General features: G+C 38.5%; 1 protein-coding gene across 5 annotated transcripts in view; it reads left to right on the top strand.

The window, feature by feature from the left end:
• The window catches only part of VPS13D (vacuolar protein sorting 13 homolog D), a 326,196-nt gene that overhangs the window by 64,794 nt on the left and 243,305 nt on the right, over positions 1-18,097 (top strand). For 4 of the 5 annotated variants that reach the window (XM_031962838.1, XM_031962835.1, XM_031962836.1 and 1 more), the window contains 5 exons: positions 2,665-2,847; positions 7,435-7,482; positions 9,732-9,954; positions 14,059-14,269; positions 17,769-17,940. In XM_031962838.1, coding sequence (XP_031818698.1) covers positions 2,665-2,847; positions 7,435-7,482; positions 9,732-9,954; positions 14,059-14,269; positions 17,769-17,940 — 837 coding nt within the window. The remainder of the gene's footprint in view (positions 1-2,664; positions 2,848-7,434; positions 7,483-9,731; positions 9,955-14,058; positions 14,270-17,768; positions 17,941-18,097) is intronic. The other variant, XM_031962837.1, reaches the window with a different exon arrangement.

Genomic DNA, 18,097 nt, shown 5'->3' with positions numbered 1-18,097 from the left:
CTGTTTTTTTTTATGACCATGTGTTCTTACACTATGCCTTTCCCTCCATTTTCAAGAGAGAAATGAGAATTGATAATAGTTCTTAATTTGTATGCCTTACAGAGTTATAGAAAGGTATTGTTAAAATATAAGCTATTGTTATTACTCCTGATTTGCCAAGTTAAAGTACAGATTCCACCAATAGAATTTTAGATTTTAACTAAATTTTATCTGCTCAGTCTCTTTTCTTAATATATTTAATATATTTATTATATTTTAATATCACATTTTGAATTAAATTCAAATAATGATCCAATCACCACTGGAGGAAAAAGAAAAGAAAACTTTTTGTAGCAAATACATATAGTTAAGCAAGAGAAATTCCCACATTGGCCATGTCCAAACATCTATGACTTACTCCACACCCTGAGCCCATCACTTCTCTGTCAGGAGGTCTGGTTGGTAATTGACTTGATCAGCGTTCTCCCATCTGCCTTTCCTCTCCCAAGCATCTTCTTAGTTCTCTGAACTGAAAGTTCTGGTGCTTACACCTCTTTATATTCTCTATGCCTTTTGCTTTATTTTTGACATAATTTTTCTCTTCTCAAGTTAAATTCCATTTGCTTTGTCTTCTTTTTTTTTTTTTTTTTTAAATCCCCTGTCCCATTTCCTCTTTGCTTTGGTGAACCCCAGGTTTGGATTATTACCACCATTTTTCTTTACTCTCACTTAAGTGCTGCTGAATGGAGCTGGAGGAAGTGATATTACCCAACTGACTGAGCCCACTGTGAATTTGTATTATCTAACTTCAACTAGGCTCTCATTGTGGCAAGGCAACACTTTTATTTTTACTTGATTCCCTCTCTCACTCCTCACAGAGGTTCTTCAAAACCTTTTCTTCCTTCCCTCTTTAGCCCTCCCTCACCATTCCTATACACCTTCCCCTAAGATGAGGACCTTGGCCTCATATTTTGCTAAGAAAATGGAGGCAATTCATCACAAGCCACCTGTTTTCTGCTTCTTCACTTATCAAAACCCCTTGACATTATCTCCCACTTCCTCCATTCTCTGATTATGAAGTAGTTATCTTCAAGGCAAACTTTTTTCTACATGTGTCCTGGATCCCATCCTTTCTTGTGTTTTCTAACAGATTGTCTTGATAATTATCTTTCCCCTTGCCTTTCTCCACTACATATTACATATAAATTTTTTTTTTATCATGACCTTTTATACTTAGGTATTGTATTCATTTGGAGTACAAAAATCCTTTGACCACTTATTAATTGGTGAATGTCTCATCATTTGTATCAGTTATTTATGTCTCTTGGATATTAGACCTTTATTAGAGAAATTAGCTATGAAGATTTTTTCAGTTGTTTCTAACTCTAACTTTGCTTATTTTCTTTTGCCTTGTCCAAATTTTTTCAATTTTTATATAATTGAAATAGTCTATTTACTATTATTACCTTTGTCTCCTAGCCATAGTTAAGGGGATCTCTTTCTTTTCTCCTTTGATAGACTAGAGAGGCAGTATTAGTTCAATGTTCTTAGCCATGTTCTGCAAGTTCCTTAGTTTTGCTATAGTTTTCATATTTGTTAAAAAGGACCAAATTTGATGGGGAAGGTCCGAAGGTAGTCATAGATATGCCCCAAAATGTCAGTAAAACATTGTTTTTGTGCACAAAAGACACTGAGAAGTGTAGAAGTGGATATAAATAAAGCAGCTTTGTAGACCTGATGATTCCTTCAAGCTGTTGTCCTTTTTTCTCTATTTTCTCACCCTGCCAAACTCCATTTTTTGTCTTGTCTTCCTCTCCTCTCATTCACTTCTCTGCCCTTTGCCATCTTTCTTGTGACCTCATCCCTCAAATGAAACTGCTATCTCCAACATGAATAGTAATCTGCCCAATCTTGATCCTTGCTCTTGACACCCCTGCAGCAATGGTAATGCTGATCATACTGCTTCTCCTCCCATAGGTAATCAAGCTGAGTTTTCACACTAGTCCTAGGTTCTCTTCTGAATTGTCATCTGACTCAGTCCTCATAGCCACAGGTATCCCCTAAGGCTCTCTCCTGGTCCTCCATTCATTCTCTACACTGTCTTGGTATCTTTTTCCACCTCCATGAATGTAGTGATCATCTCTGTGCTCATATATCTAGCCCTAGTCTCTTCAGCCCTTTACACCCTCATCCCTCCTGGACCTTCACAACTGTGTTATCCTTCGCATCCTCTTCCACTTCCTCTTCGGGGGAAGTAACTTGTGCAGAGTCCACTTGAGTACCTCATCTTCCAGAAATTGATGAGGGAGGAAGAAAAGCATTCTGCATTAGAGCAGGGATTCTTCACCTTTGGAGTGTTTGGGGAAGGTGATGGGCCCCTTCTCAGAATGAGTGCTTTCATAAAATACTCAGGATTATAAGAAAAGCAATTATGATTACCCATATACTTTTAAAATATTTTTTAAAAAAGAATTCATGGTCCTCAGTTTGAGAACTTCAGAATTAGATAAACTACAGTTTGACAAAGTAGACCCTAAATAGTCAAGCAGTAACTGTATTGTTTAAGAATCAGTAAATCACCTACTCCTGATCTTGAAGCCCCTGAACACATAAGTGATTTAGTTATAAAGTTATCATGTCTTGAAGTTTGAGTATTTGAACAACCATCTTTCCAACTGTCTATAGGTGAGAGATCAAGCTCAACGTTGCTCTCGAGTTCTTCTAGATATTGAAGCTGGTGCTCCTGTTCTCCTTATCCCGGAAAGTTCCAGATCAAATAATTTAATTGTAGCAAATCTGGGGAAACTGAAAATCAAGAACAAGTTTCTCTTTGCAGGATCTCCTGGGACCTTCTCCTTGCAAGGCAAGGTAAGCTTTCAGTATTTCTCTTTTTTGTTTGACCTACTTAAGAAAAAGTCCTCCCTCTCAGCTCCAAATGCTTTCTTATGCCTCTTAATTCATTACAGTGAAATCTGAAGGTGTTTTAAATTATAAGTTATCCACCTCAAGGACAGATTTTTTTTTTGTTAACCCCTTTTTTTTTTTTTTTTTTTGCTGAGGCAATTGGGGTTAAGTGACTTGCCCGGGGTCATACAACTAGGAAGTGTATGAGGCCAAATTTGAACTCAGGTCCTCCTGACTTCAGGATTGTGCTCTATCCATTGCGCCATCTAGGACAGTTATTTTTGGTCCACCTCTGAACAACCCAATTGTGAATCCCTAAAGGACCTGAATAAATAGGCTGTCCTGGCACATGCCGTGCACAGGAACTCTCAAGAATAGAAGCTATGGTCTTGGGTTTGGGGGATTTTGCGGCAGGAGAAAGTGATTGAGAAGGTGAAAGAGGATCTGGAGCAGTCACCTCCCATGGGCTACACACAGGGCCAAGCTATGCTTAGGGGCCTGCTGGGGCTGGCACGTCCTTGGTGTGCCAGCTGGGCCCTTTGGGTGGTGCCTCAGGGTCTGCAGCAAGAGGGGCCCATGCCCAGGGAACCCATGATTGCCCTGTGTGCAAGGCTTAATGCCTCTGTGTGTGTCTGGGCAGCCAGACCCGCGGCCAGCTACACCTCAAGACGTCAGCAGTGTGATTCAGGTTGGGGTGGGTGTTGGGGTGCTGTTAGCACTCCCTCCTTCCCAGTAACAGAGTGAGGGCAGGCTATAGGAAGTTTCCCACGCCATGTGAAGCCGAGGACAGGCCATAAGGGACGGACTCGGGAGCCTGGCCCTGCCCTCTGGGAAGAACAGAGGAAGCTCCTCAGGTCAAGATGATTTGGGAACTGTAGGGGAAAGACAAGGAACAGGCTCCAGGTCAGGGCAGATGAGGCAAGAGGTAGAATCTCTCTAAACCCTGCTCTGCCAAGGAGGAGTTGGAAAGGGAGTGGGTGCTGGTCGGGGAGTCGTGCTCAGTGCTCCTCCTACTGCTGGCTCTCACAGGTCATTTCTTGGGGTGCTGAAGGAAGCAGGCAACAGTGGGGTTGAATTGCCTCCCTTGAACTTTGAAAGGTGCCACAAGATTGGAGGACTGATTTTGTCCTAAGTTTCAAAAATAAAAGGTGAGGGATTCTTCAAAAAGAGTTCTTTGAGTCCCCCTTCAATACCTGGCAAAATTCTAGGACCCAAGGGACAGCCAGGTGATGCAGTGGATAGAGCACCAGCCCTGAAGTCAGGAGGACTTGAATTCAAGTCTGGTCTCGGACTCTTAACACTTCCTAACTGTGTGATCCTGGGCAAGTTACTTAACCCCAATTGTCTCAGAAAACAAACAAACAAACAAACAAAAACAAACCTAGGACATATCTTTAAAGGGAAAGCTAGTGAATGTGAAGTATGGGTTGCAGGAGCCCCAAAGAGCTAGCACAGCTACATCATAAATGGATTAGGCCAGATTGAATTTATTTGTGATGACATTTCTATCCCACTGTGAGCCTCCTTTCTTCTCACCTGGCAAACTGAAAACCCTTCACCTTCTTGTCATCCTTGGCTTTATTCAACAGCATCAGCTCATTTTGATCTGACACTGTTCTTATCGCACTGTGTTATACTTCCCATGTTCATCCCCTAGTGCCAGGTAGATCTGGGGCCAAAAGGAAGGAAATGAGATTATAGAGTTGCAATTCCCAGAATGAGGAGAATACTAATCCTGTCCACCATCAGCCCTGTCCTTGAGAGATTGGACAAAGAAATAGGGGAAAAAGTTTGAATCTCCTCAATTTGAGCAATTGGTTATTAATATGGGAGAGAAGTAACCATGTTTCTCAAGATAAATAAAAAGTTCTATTTTTGAGTTATCTAGAACTTTACAGGAAGGCATAATTAGCAGAATAAGATAAGGATTCTAACCTTACAGCTTTGCATAACAATTTAATATGGAGGAACTTTTTGATAATGTTTTCTTTCTATAAATGGTGGCACTGTTAATAGTGAGTTTATGTAGTTACGTTTTAGAAAATATGGTTTGTTCCCTATTTTTCTTCCAGAATATTTTAAAAATAAATTTTTAACAATTTAATTTGAATAATTCATTGTTCATTGCCTGAAATAATGGACAATATTAAAGAAAAATTCTGAGAAGCTGTTTTCGCAGATTAGTGACTGACTACTCCTCAAGATTTTCTAACTTGGGTTTCTCTAGAATAGGGAGTGATTTTAATTTTTTAACAAACAGGCCATAATGGATAAAGGTAGATGAGAGCTGTGTATTCTAAGATGGACACTGTGGATGGATGTGGATGCATATTTTTCAGCCTGACATTTGTAGCAATCTCTTTTGACTCTTGGAGCACCTTTGGAAGGTAGCTACTATAAGTGTTAATTCTTCCCATTTTACAGATAGGCATACCAAAATATATACAGAATAGGCTGACCAAAGTGAAGTGATTTTCCAGCCCATTCAGTGAGAAAGTGATTGAGGCAGGAGTTGAACCCAAGACTTCATGATTCCAAGTACAGAACTCCCTGTTATTTTAGCCAGGACTAGAATTCTTTGGGTAACTAAAGATGTTTCCCAAAGAATTCCAGTCTTTAGTTTTTGCAGTACAATTTTTAGAAGATCCTCAGTATTTTAGGATAGATCCATTTTTTTGAAAATAAATAAAAGTCTTCTGAGCTGTTGAATAAGGTGATTGGTTAATCAGGGTAAGAATATTTTGGTCCAAAATATATGACTATAAAGTTGGGGTTTTCTTTGGCAGAGGTGGAGCAGAGCAGGTGCAGACCTGTGACTTGGTCAGTATGGGAATCTTGTAGCATGGAAAATCCTTCCATAAAATTCAGTTAACCTCTCATCTGTCACTTGTGATCTGAGAGTTCCAAGGAACACTGAGAGGGTAAGTGATTGTCCAGAATCACACGTCAATAGCTGTCAGAAATGGGACTTGATTCTTGTCTCATGAAATGCAGCCTAGTGCTTTCTGCTCCCTGAGTCATCCTGTGTTTTGATTTTAAAGTAAAGAGAAAGTTTCTCTTCATAGCAACCTTTACTGCTCTGTAGCTTCTGACCATAAGAGAAGATGAGGAAACATTCCAAGTCACTGGGCATTGTTGAAGTGAATATCCTGTCTCCTTGGGGGAGCTGCTTCTGAACATCAGCAGAGCTTGGGGATCCAGGATCTCAGAAAGACACTGTCAGCTTCACCCAGTACAGGGGGCTGGCTATCTATGCAGGCTGGCTGATTCGTAGCCTTTGCCATAGAGGATCCATGTGGGCACCAGAATTTTCCCTTTGTTTTTTCATGGCTGTGTCATGGATACCAGCAACACATTTAAGTGGCCGGTTATCACTCTGTGACCTTTCTGGTCCACATGCCTTTGATGATCTGTATCTCTCATTCCAGTTTTCCCATACTAATCATTGTTGTTGGGGTTTCAGCCACAATCTCTCTATTTCCCTATACCTCTCCTATAGGTGTGAATCTTCTAAATGCCATATGGCATTCTTGTGAGAAAACATGAAAAAGATGGGCATAAGGGGCAGATCAGGAAGCAGCTTGGGAAATTCTATGTATCTGTATGTATAAATATATACGTTCACTCTACAAACACACACACACACACACACACACACACACACAAGTATATGTAATATATGATTTCTGAGTTATTAAAAAAGAGAATGAAGGGAATCTATCCAATACTATAGAGTCAACACCTTGTACACAGAAAACTCATTTTCCCCTATATAGAGTGTAAACTCCTTGAGGACAGGAACAATTTTGTTATTTTGTTTTTGTGTCTACTAATGCTTAGCAGTTGTCTTAGCACTATATAGTAGGCATTCATTGTAAGATTGTCCACTGGGTAACAGAATTCATTATGAGGTTCTTCTTGGGACTCCTTTCAGGTGTTTAAGTACCATAAAATAGGCTGCTTTATAATAGTCATTCCTTCTCCTTTTAAAAAATTTTTATTCTTTTTGGTTAGAAAGTCTCGGACCCTTGCTAGCTGTTTCACCCAAAGTTATTTTACATTTTGGAGCTTCTCTTTGAAATCTTCGCATTTATTGAGCTGTTCTCACATTTCCACATTTAATTGGGACTTTAACTATGACCACATTTAAGCAATTCCCTTGGTGTGTGTAATGGATATGTTCCAGAAAATCAGAAGCTCATACAATTTAGGTCTGGAAGGGACTTTAGGGTTATTCAATTCAACCTAATTGTTTTATAAAGAATGATGATGATACATGCCCAAATTTCCACAGTAGAACCCACTGGTAATGTACTTTTAGAAACTGAAAAATCTTTTGGTTGGCTGAAATACCCTTTAGTTTGTTTAGTTAACTTGAATTTTCATATACATTGACTTAAAATAAGCTATAGTGGTATGTTTTTAATTGGAGTAGCTCATATGAACTTAATATGTTTATAAGAGGGATTCTGTTTTCTCTAAATAAACTAAATAAGAGCAAGTATTTCATAGTATTTTAATTAAAATTATTTCCCTGTATTTCTTTTTGAGGATTTGATTTTAAGTGGCAGTACATACAAGGATCGTTTGTGCTTCAAGGTATAATAGCATAATATTCTTCTTTGACATCTTCCCAAATTATCATAAACCTTATGGAATTCAGCAGTCAATGTTTTAATATTTCATCATCTAGTCTTTCTAGTATTGTCTGTAAGTAATTTTCCATATTTAAGAGCTTCCTTAGTGACTTCAAAGAACCTTTTTGACTCTAAATAGATTTTTCTTGATAGTTTTATTTCTTAGAATACTATAAAAAATATTCATCTTGTCCCATTTTGCTGATTGTTCTGTGGAATTCCATAAGGGAAGTTTGGAGTGTTTTCTCTTGTTATGGATTTTGTATTTCAGATAACTGTATCTAGAAAGTACACCAAATTATGCAGTCAAACCTGATTGTTTTATTTATAAATGAATAAAAAATCGAGTGATTACTTCATTCAGATGCCACCAAAGATGCCTTTGCATTTTTATTTACCCTCAAATAGCTTGCACAGTAATAGTAATTCCAGGGATTTGAGAGTAGGAAATCATCCTGAAATCAAATCTGAAAGAGTTAAGAGTTGTTTACCATTGAATTTCATTACTCCTGTGTGTTTGAAATTGTTTTACATAAATCTGTTTTAATGGAAACAAATCTGACTATTATATATCTTCCTCCTTTTCTGTTTTTCTTAGTTATCTCCTAGTCCTTGGTTCATAGTCTCTGTATCCTTTTCCATAAGAACCACAGATCAGTATTTTCTCAAGCCATTTATTTATGTAAAGCAACATCATAGAAAATGTAAAGATGAGATACTTGTGTTTCCTGAAAGATCAACAAATGCACCCAGAGTTTAAATGAAGAGAAATAAAAAAGGGAGGGTTTCAGGATATAAATTAAAATTTAGCAAATATTATAAATGCCTACTGTATGTAAGAAACACATTAGTATTTATTTAGTGATTTGTTTTATAGGTGGATTCGCAAATATTAAAAAAAAGTTCTTTTATATTTATTGCCCAAGATCTCTTCAAAGGTGACCAATATTGTTCTCCTTTGAAACTAAGAGAAAAAGACATAGAAAAGTTATAGTGGCATTAAAGACATTTTCAGGTTATAACAGATACAGGGAAAAAAGGCACAGAAGCAATCTGGCTATTTCATAGTAGAGAGACACTATCAGCAATTTAAAAGCCCCAAATCAGTTTTTGAATTGAATTCCAGGTGTCAGGATATAGTTTTCTCATTGTGTTCCTTTGTTTGACCCTACTAATGAATGACTTACTGAAGTTTTTCAGCATTTTAAGGAAAAATAAATTATACATAATATTGAGTAGATTTTTATTGTCTTTAACTTTTTTCTAACTTTTACATTTGCCCTTTCTGTTCTTGATCCTGATGAACAGAATTTTAATAACAGCTCATGTTTTTACAGTGGTTACAGGTTACAAAGAGTTTTTCTCATTGCAGTCCAGAGAGGTGGTTTGTACTATTGACTATTATTATACCCATTTATAGGTGAGGAAATTGAGGCTCAGAGAAACTGAGAAACTTGTATAAGGCCACATCTAATTTCCAGAAGTAGGTTTGGAATTCAAGCCCTTTGTGATTCTAAATTCAGGAATTTTTCCTCCTCACTATAACTTTGTGCTTTACAAAACAAGTAATTCCTTGACTTGTAAAGAAAATATGTGTGTGTGTGTGTGTGTGTGTGTGTGTGTGTGTGTGTGTGTGTGTGGCTTACCTGGATTTTCTATATTTTAAAAGAGTGGAAATTTGAATGCATGAGTGTCCCCTTTTCAGAGATTTCCTGTAATGATCCATTGAAAACAAAACCCACTTGGACTGATAAAGTATTTAAAATTGGGTCTAATTTCATTAGAAGTAGATGAGATAATTTTCTTTTAGAAAGAGCAAATACACATATATATATGCACACACCACATACATAGACAAGCATGTATGCATTTTTTATAGGTGTCAAAAATATTGTAGATGTGAGAACTGTGCTTGTGTTCTATTTAACCTGAGCTAAATCCACTGAAGCAATGATCATTTTGTCATTTGCTCTTGGGCAAAATGATATCTCCCTTTAGAGACTTTTTAGTTTTTAGTAGTTATTGTGTTATATTCCAGTAGAAAAATTATACTTTTAAACAATGTTATTTAGGTAATAATGTTTTGTATATGGGACCTGGAGGGTGAAAGAAGTGCTGAATATCATAGACATGATAATTCTCATTCCTGACTCCCCTCCTACACCCAACGCCTAATTCCTCTATTTTGGTTTTATTTTGTTTCATTCCTAGGAATCTGCCCCTTTGTCTTCCCCAATGGGCACTCCCAAACACAGCATGAAGAAAACAGTGAGTGTTGAAGACTCCAGGGGTATCCAGTCAGAGGGGCTTTTCATGACGCCCCCTGCTGGGACCAGCATGGCACGCCTGAAGAATGAAGCCCCGACCAGTGCTCTGACCAGCCCGCCAGGGCAGCAAGCCCATTCCCCTGTCAGCCGTGCTCCCAGTAGTCCAGGTGAGAGAGCAGGGAAAACAACCTTTTCTAACAGAATACATTGATTTGACAGATGAATACAATCACTCAGGTAGGTAGCATTTTGTTTGGGATTTTCCATTGTTAGGATGAAAGGATTAAGTTTTCTTCTGTTTGGCTGCTGTTCTGGAGGACACAAGAGGACAATAGTACAAATGTGACACAGGATATCATGGTTGACGTAGCTTTATTTGTTTATTTTAACCTCAGCCTATAATGTCCCAGGCAAGAGGGCATCTAGCCTTTGTTTGGAGACTGCAAGGGGGTTAGAAGTAGAGGGGCTGGTAAGCACACATGCAGTCACCACTCAGGCAGAAAACAGTTGTTTAGGGCCTGCTTTGTGTTCATGCTCAATATGCATTGTGCTCAGGAGTCCAAGAAGTACAGTGAGCAGCCATGGATTTCTGGCGCAGAGCATAGCCTTTACAAAGGCAGGGAGCTAGGAGATGGAGCCCTGTAGGGGGAGATGCCCACCCAGGCTTGTTATAAGCACAGAGGGCTCTATTCACGGGGGGAAGGGGAAGGGGCATTAGGTGACCATCCTGCTTTGAGGTAGCTCTGATCATTCCCTCCCTGCCGATTTCTCTGTTTCTTAGTGCTTTACTTTGATTTCTTGCCTCTCACACCACTCATGATTTCAGTGAACTTGTGATCTACTGAAACCTCCTTTGCTTTTTCAGATACATTTCTGTCTAGTAGTGCCTTTCAGTGAGGGTCTTGTGAAGCAGATTTTTTGAATCTCCTTTCTACTTTCATGTTATTCGATTTCAGAGTTTTTTTAACTTGCCAAAGTATTTTTGGATCTTGACTTACCATGAAGTATTTTTGCTATTTCCACTATCTTTATCTTATTCTCATGAGGTTATGGTTATTGCTACCATTTAAACAGAATTGAGTTGATAAGACATAAGCTAAAGGTTTTGTTTTTTTTTTCCCAGGAACTTTGTGTCTACATTTCATATGACTGACACTGGGTAACAGAAATGCTTTTTGGCTAATAGAATTTAGGTTGGTGATTTAGCTCTCAGTAGCCATGTGTAAATGACAGACAACTTAAAATGTAAGCTTATAATTTTGTCAGCATTGTTTTAGTTTGTTTTTTTTTAATTGAACTGTTTATTAAAACATGAAGTTGTCTATAAAATGAATTAAATATTGAAAATATATTGAAAATACCATTAGAAACACTAGTTAAGAGAAATAAAAATGGCAGCCACAAATGGATGTCCTTTGTGTAATTAAATATTACTATTTAACTGAACCTTTGGCACTAGACACTAGGCACTAGACTTAGTTTTTGTTCATTTCTTGAGTTCTGAGCCGATTATGATAGTTATACTTCCTGGCTTAGCTCCTCAACTCTTGTGATCTTCAAAGTGGCTGTTGTTCCTAAATCTTTAATTAGACTAATCACTATGTAAATACTACTATCTGTAACCAGCTCCACCTTGCTTGCAAACTCTGAAAAATATATCCAGGAAGCCAGTATTACCCAGGAAGATTCTGTCATTCCAATGGAAATCCTGATCTCCCTGAATTTCATATTTTTGATCAGCTCCCCCCAGCTCTGTAAGTTTTCTGCTAAAGAAATGTTCTTTTTGAACAGTTTTAAGCATCACAGAATTTACCCAGTTTATAAATATTTCTCTTGTCATTTCTTCACAGTGAGTTTGTAGTTGCCATGATTTGGTTCCCTGCCTATAACACCTTTTGTTTTAGGCCAAGTTTTGGCTAGTATTTTTTTTTTTCCTTCTGTAATAGAATTTGTCTTCATAGTATAGTAATCTCCTATATAATGTGTCTTCAGTATCTTTGGGCAGTGGATTTTTCCATGAAAAAAAATTTCATACAATTATTATTTTCCCACAAAAGGTACATATTTTTATTTTAACCATTTTAGATAGAAGTCTTTTAAAAAGTATTACTTTGCTATCTATTTAAATAGAGAGTACTGAGCATGATTTGATTTTTTTCTTGTTGTCTAGGGATCCTTATTATGAACATGAAGTTATATGCTGGGCTATAATTGGGTGAAGCTTTCTTCTGGCTAGTTAAGGGTTTTAAGTTTGTGCCTAGACTGCTCTGCTTTTTGGGGGTCTATTTTTGTAATCATTTATTCACTTATTTAATTTTTCAATTGAGGCTAGGTTTTTATTTAGTCATTTCTAACATTTAAAAAATTCTTTGATAACAATTTTGGTCTAAGATTTTTTTTGTCATATTCTTTAACAAGACACTAGCAGCCAATCAACTCATGAGGCTTTTCCTCTCTGTCATTTCTGCAGAGAACATTCCATTCACCCATTTTCTTATTGGGTGATTTAGTGCTAAACATGCAAGTCTTTCAACCAAGTTGATATCCATGAGTTCTTAACAATTAGAAGCAGACACCCTTGGCATTGTTAAGTGTTTAAGGCTTGGGAAGTGTCACTGGTTGCATGAAGTGGGCCAGTGTGGAGTAATGTTCAAGTTGGTTCCCCCTGTCCCAAAAGTGCCTCCCTGGCAGGGTCTCAATGAGGGAGTGGAGTCTGGGAGCGGAGTCTGGGAGCACTCCATCAGCCTTCTGCGGCAGGCAGAGAGCTTTCCTCCTGCATCGTCTGTCAGGGTACTGCCTGGTGACATGTCCATGCCCCTAGTCAAGATGACCCTCTGCTTATGGACTTGGTCAGATTGAGGGGGGCTGAAGTGGCTGAGCCCCTGGGACCTTCTTATCCCAAGCTGTCCTTGGCTGAGAGTGGAGATCACCAGGGAAGTAGTTTGAGGGCAGTGGCCACAGGTGTCATAGAGGAAGAATGCTTACCCTTAACTTATGGCACTAGGCTTAGTTGTCAAGGGTAGGGCAGGCCAGTAGGCAGCAGGGGAGGAGATTGGTGCAGTTTAAGGAAGGAGCTTGGACTTTTAGGGCTGTGGGACTTTGGACCAGAGACTAAGTGAGACTCCAGAATAACTTGTTGAAACTGTTTAAGGAAAAGGTGAGAACTTGTTGATTTGTATTAAATTTGTATTAAATGCAGTCTTTCCTAGTAGATCAATAGACTGACTACTTCTGAAGCATGCCTTCTGGCCCTCAGATTGGGTGAAAGTGTCTTGTGAGCACTCTGACCTTTGTGCCTTGTTAAGGAGAGATTGATTCCAAGTGAGGTGGATCCGTGGATAGAGCCCCGGGTCAGGTGTCTGGACTAGCTGTGTCACCCTTGGGCAAGTCACCTGACTTCTGTTGGCTCTGCTTTCCTCAACTGTAAAAATGGGGATAATAGTAGCATCTCCCTCCCAGGACGAAGATCAAATGAGATGACATTTGCACAGTGCTTGGCACTTAGTAGCCACTGTGCTCATTTCCTCCCTCTTATACTTTTTTCTGCCTTTCTTTCCTCCTTTATGAAGCTTCAGCCTCTTGTATTTACATCTGTTCTTTGAGATTAGAACACATCCCATCTCTTTTCCACCTCGTAGTCCTTAAACTAGTTGAAGACAATTACTGTGTCCTCTGTGGAATCTGCTCTTCTCTGGGACAAGTGTCCCAAACCCTTCATGGCCTAGTATCTCCTCGCTGTCACGGCTCCCCTCCTCTGTACTGTTTTCCTGCAGTGTGCCGCCCATCACTGAACACCGTTGTTTAGCATCATCTTGACCAGGGTTGGGTAGAAGGCGACTCTCATCTTCCTTCTGGACACTCTGCTATGATGAGTTTCCACGGTTTCTACAGCCTGGAAGGCTTCAAGGGGTGCATGGATAGCAACTTAGTGGGGATGTGGAGGGGAGATGTTGGATCTGGGTTTGGGGTATGATATGGCTCTGAACAACATCTCGGGTCTCTTATTCTGACCTTCTCTGATTCTATATAAAGAGCACTCTGTCTGGTAGACTAGCAGGGCTGGCATGGGGGTGGGGGGTGGGAGGGGAGTCATAGTATAGAACTATGAGTATCTGAGTGAGTAGAGGGGGGAGTTTAACAGACAAGCAAGAGATGAAAGGGCACCAAAGGAAAACCAGACTTCTTTTGGACACTCTTTCACAGACAAGGCCTGGGCCTTTCTTGGAAGTCTAGAGTTTTTAACCCCCCCCTCTCTCTTTGGCCTTTTGCAGAAGATTATATTTGCCTGCTGGACTGTATTGTTGTGGACCTGCAGGACATGGACATCTTTGCTGCCGAGAGAAGACCCCGGGAATATTCTAAGGCACTGGAGAATACTAGTGGTGATCTGACCTTCCCATCCTACTCTGTCAGACAGACAGGTGGAAGCCTCCTGACTGAGCCCTGTAGGCTGAAATTGCAGGTGGAAAGGAATTTGGACAAGTGAGTTTTTAACCTCTAAGTAACTGTCTTTTGTGAGCAGAGATTGAATTCAGTGAAATAAACCCTGAAAAAGGCCAGGAGAACCCAGCGGCCCTCAGTAGCAGTTCCTAGTATCACAGCCCTTAGCAAAAACAGATATGGAATCAGGAGAGACCCAAGGGGCTGAATGTGCTGTGGCTACTTACTGGATGAGTAGGAATAGGTCACTTCCCATTTTCTGAACCTTAGTGTTTTTCATCTCTAGGATGGGGATAATAATTAATGCCCACTGTAACTTTCTCCTAAGGTTGTGGGAGGATCAAATGGGAAAATAGCTATAAACTGATTCTTTCAGTGTTACATCCTCAGGTATTTGCCCTGTTACCTCACTAATTAAGGAGTCTGAGGAGGCAGATCCCAGCCCTACAGATGTGGCAGCTACTATTTTCATTATTATTTTTACTTAGTAATTATTCATTCCAAATCTTTTTTTACCTGGAGTCTCTTGGACCAGTAGGATTATTTCATGGTCATTCTACTTCATGATCATTTGTCATTCTGAAAGCTTTCTAGGACCACATACTTTTCATCAATTTTCAAATGATCAATCAGTTCTTCAAACTCCCAAGAACTGGCTCATTTGTGTTCCATGTGTCTTGAGTTCCTGCTTGATGTTGAAGTCTTGATAAAGAGCAGCCACATTTGTACCATGGACTTAGGTGAGGGAGTGGGGGTGATTTTGAAACGGTGAGGCTGATTTTTATGTGTGACTTAATGGCAACCAATCTTGATACTTTATTTTTGTACTATTTCTAATTTAATGTAGTTAACAAACTCTTGATACTGCTTTTTTCCTATCTGATCATTTTCCTATGAAAAATGGCTGACTCTGGTAAATCACTTAGTAATATTTTTTCAGTTTCTCTGGGTTACTAACACAATTTCACCTCTCTCCTTAGGATGTTATGTGATTCATTCTTTTCTGTTATTCAAACGATCTTTGGGTGATTTTCAGTTATAGTTGGCACTGTTTGTATTTTGTTTTACTGACTTAACTGTCATGCAAGAGCTTCATTATTTAGAAATTAAGCTTTTTGTTTTCATTTCTATCATACTTCCTTCAGATACATGCCCAACTGTTCTAATTATCTAAAATATACACACTGTCATTTGTTTTAATGAAGTAGTAATGACAACTTAGATATCTGATACTAAATTTAATTATTATTAGTAATATTTACATAATATTTTAAAGATTGCAGAATGATTTTTAGCTGTTGAGCAACCCTGTTAGATGTAGCTGTTATCATCATTTTTCTGCACAGGAGAAAATGAAGTTAAATGACTTGGCCAAAGGCCTGCAGCAGGGGAATGGCAGACCTGAGACTTGCCTGAGGGACCTCTGACTGTGTGTGTGTGTGTGTGTGTGTGTGTATGTGTGTGTGTGTACGCATGCGTGCATGTGGGTATTTTCCATTGTACCATGCTGCCTCAGTATTATGACCTTCAGTAACCAACATTGTGTCAGAATGTTAGGGATTGATCACTCATTGGTGTTTGGAATCAAGGAACTGATATGGCTTATGGTCATGTGACTACTGATGGAGGTGACATTTTATAGGCTCTTCACCTACCACTGTATCTGTGATAGCTCACTCCTTGTGCTCTACTGACTTCTTACAACAGAGAAACAAAAAAATTGCCCCCAAAATAACAAAAAAAAAGGTGAAAAAAAAAAGCTTCAATCCATACTTGGAGTTTTATCAGTTCTCTTTCTGGAATGATAGTTTTTTTCACATTGGAGCCTTTGGAATTGAATATTGATCATTGTTATAATATTGCTATTACTGTATACATTATTCTCCTGGTTCTGCTCTCTTTACTTTGTATCAGTTCATATAATTCTTCTCAAGTTTTTCTGAAATCTTCCTCCTTGTCATTTCTTTCAGCACAATAGTATTCCATCACAATCATTTACCACAAGTTGTTTAGCATGAGTACTCAGTTAATGAGTATCCCCTCGGTTTCCAATTTTTTTCTGTCACAAAAAGTGCTGTTATAAATATTTACATATACATATAAATCTTTTTCCCTCTTCTTTCATGTCTTTGGGATGCAGCCTAGTAGTAGTAGTATTGTTAATAAAAGCCTGATTTCTCAGATACATATGGAACTGAGTAAAATTTATAAGAATAAAAGTCACTCCTCCATTGATAAATGAGCAAAGGATATGAACAGTCACTTTTCAAATAAAGGAATAAAAAGTTTCTATAGTCATATAAAAAATGCTCTAAATCGCTCTTGATTAGAGAAATGCAAATTAAAACAACTTTGAGGTGCCTCCTCATACCTATAAGATTGGCTAATATGACAGAAAGGGAAAATGATAAATGTTGGAGAAGCTACAGGGAAATTGGAACACTAATACACTGTTGATGGAATTATGAATTGATCCAATCATTCTAGAAAGCAATTTGAGATTATGCCCAGAGAAGAGTCAAATTATGTAAACATTTTTGGCACTACTGCTACTAGGTCTGTATCCTGAAGAAAACATAAAAAAGGGGAAAGATCCCACATGTGCAAGAATATTTATAGGACCTTCTTGTGGTAGCAAATAATTGAAAATTGAGAGGATGCCTATCAGTTAGGGAATGGCTGAACAAGTTGTGACATATGAATGTATGTAAAATACTATTGTGCTATAAGAAATGATGAGCAGACAGATTTAAGAAAAGCTTGGAAAGACTTACATGAACTGCAAAGTGAAGCAAGCAGAACCAGAACATGATTATAACAGTAACAGCAACATTGTGCAAAAATCAGTTATGATTGACTTGATTCTTCTCAGCACTACAATGATCCAAGATCTTTCCAAAAGACTCATGGAAAATGTTGTCCACATCCAAAGAAGGAATTATGGAGTTTCTTGAAGCATACTATTTTAACTTTTTTTTGTGTGACTTTTCCCTTTTTTTCTATTTCTTCTATTACAATCCGATTAATGTGGAAATGATAATGTATATCATGTTACTTGCCATCTTATATAGGAGGGATGGAAAGGAGAGAAAATTTGGAACTCAAAAACTTATAAAAAAATGAATGTTGGAAACTATAGGGAGATGGGTAACATTCTTTCTTCAGAGATGCCGATTCCAGAGAATGGAAAAGACTTGAGATGTCATCATGCCAGATTTAGTTATGTGTGTGTGGGTTCTTTCATTCCCAGGCTTCTGCTTGCTCTTCCTCTTTTGTTCTCTTTCTGTAATTTAACATATATATGTGTCTATACCACATTTATCACCTAACACTTAAATTTGTCCAGCTTTCGCTACCATTGCCCAACCCAGCTTTCCCCCTACAAATGAGGGTGTTTCTATACTAAGAGGCTGTGATTTTATGAGAAGTGTCATTCATTAGTCAGGTGAAACCCCAAAGATTCTACAGCTGGTGGGTCTGTGTTCTGCCATGCACAAATACCAGAACTTGCTAACAGTAACTGTCCTTTTTTCTTTTTTAGGGAAATAAGTCATACAGTGCCAGACATATCCATTCATGGTAACCTGTCCTCAGTTCACTGTTCATTGGATTTATGTAAATATAAGCTGATTCGTGGTTTACTGGAAAACAACCTTGGAGAGCCCATCGAGGAATTTATGCGTCCTTATGACTTACAAGACCCCAGAATACTTGTGAGTAAAACCCTGTGTCGTTCCCCAAAGTATACCTGGTATGCTTCCCTCACATTACCCTAAGGACAAAAGGAGGGAAAAGTACATTGGTTTGTTTGTTTTTTTTCCCCTGAAAATCTTTGAGATGCCATTGCTATAGATTGATTAGCATTTTTCC

Source organism: Sarcophilus harrisii, chromosome 3 (assembly GCF_902635505.1).
Source record: "Sarcophilus harrisii chromosome 3, mSarHar1.11, whole genome shotgun sequence".
In the NCBI taxonomy this organism is placed as follows: domain Eukaryota; kingdom Metazoa; phylum Chordata; class Mammalia; order Dasyuromorphia; family Dasyuridae; genus Sarcophilus; species Sarcophilus harrisii.
This window is presented reverse-complemented; position numbering and strand designations above follow the sequence as displayed.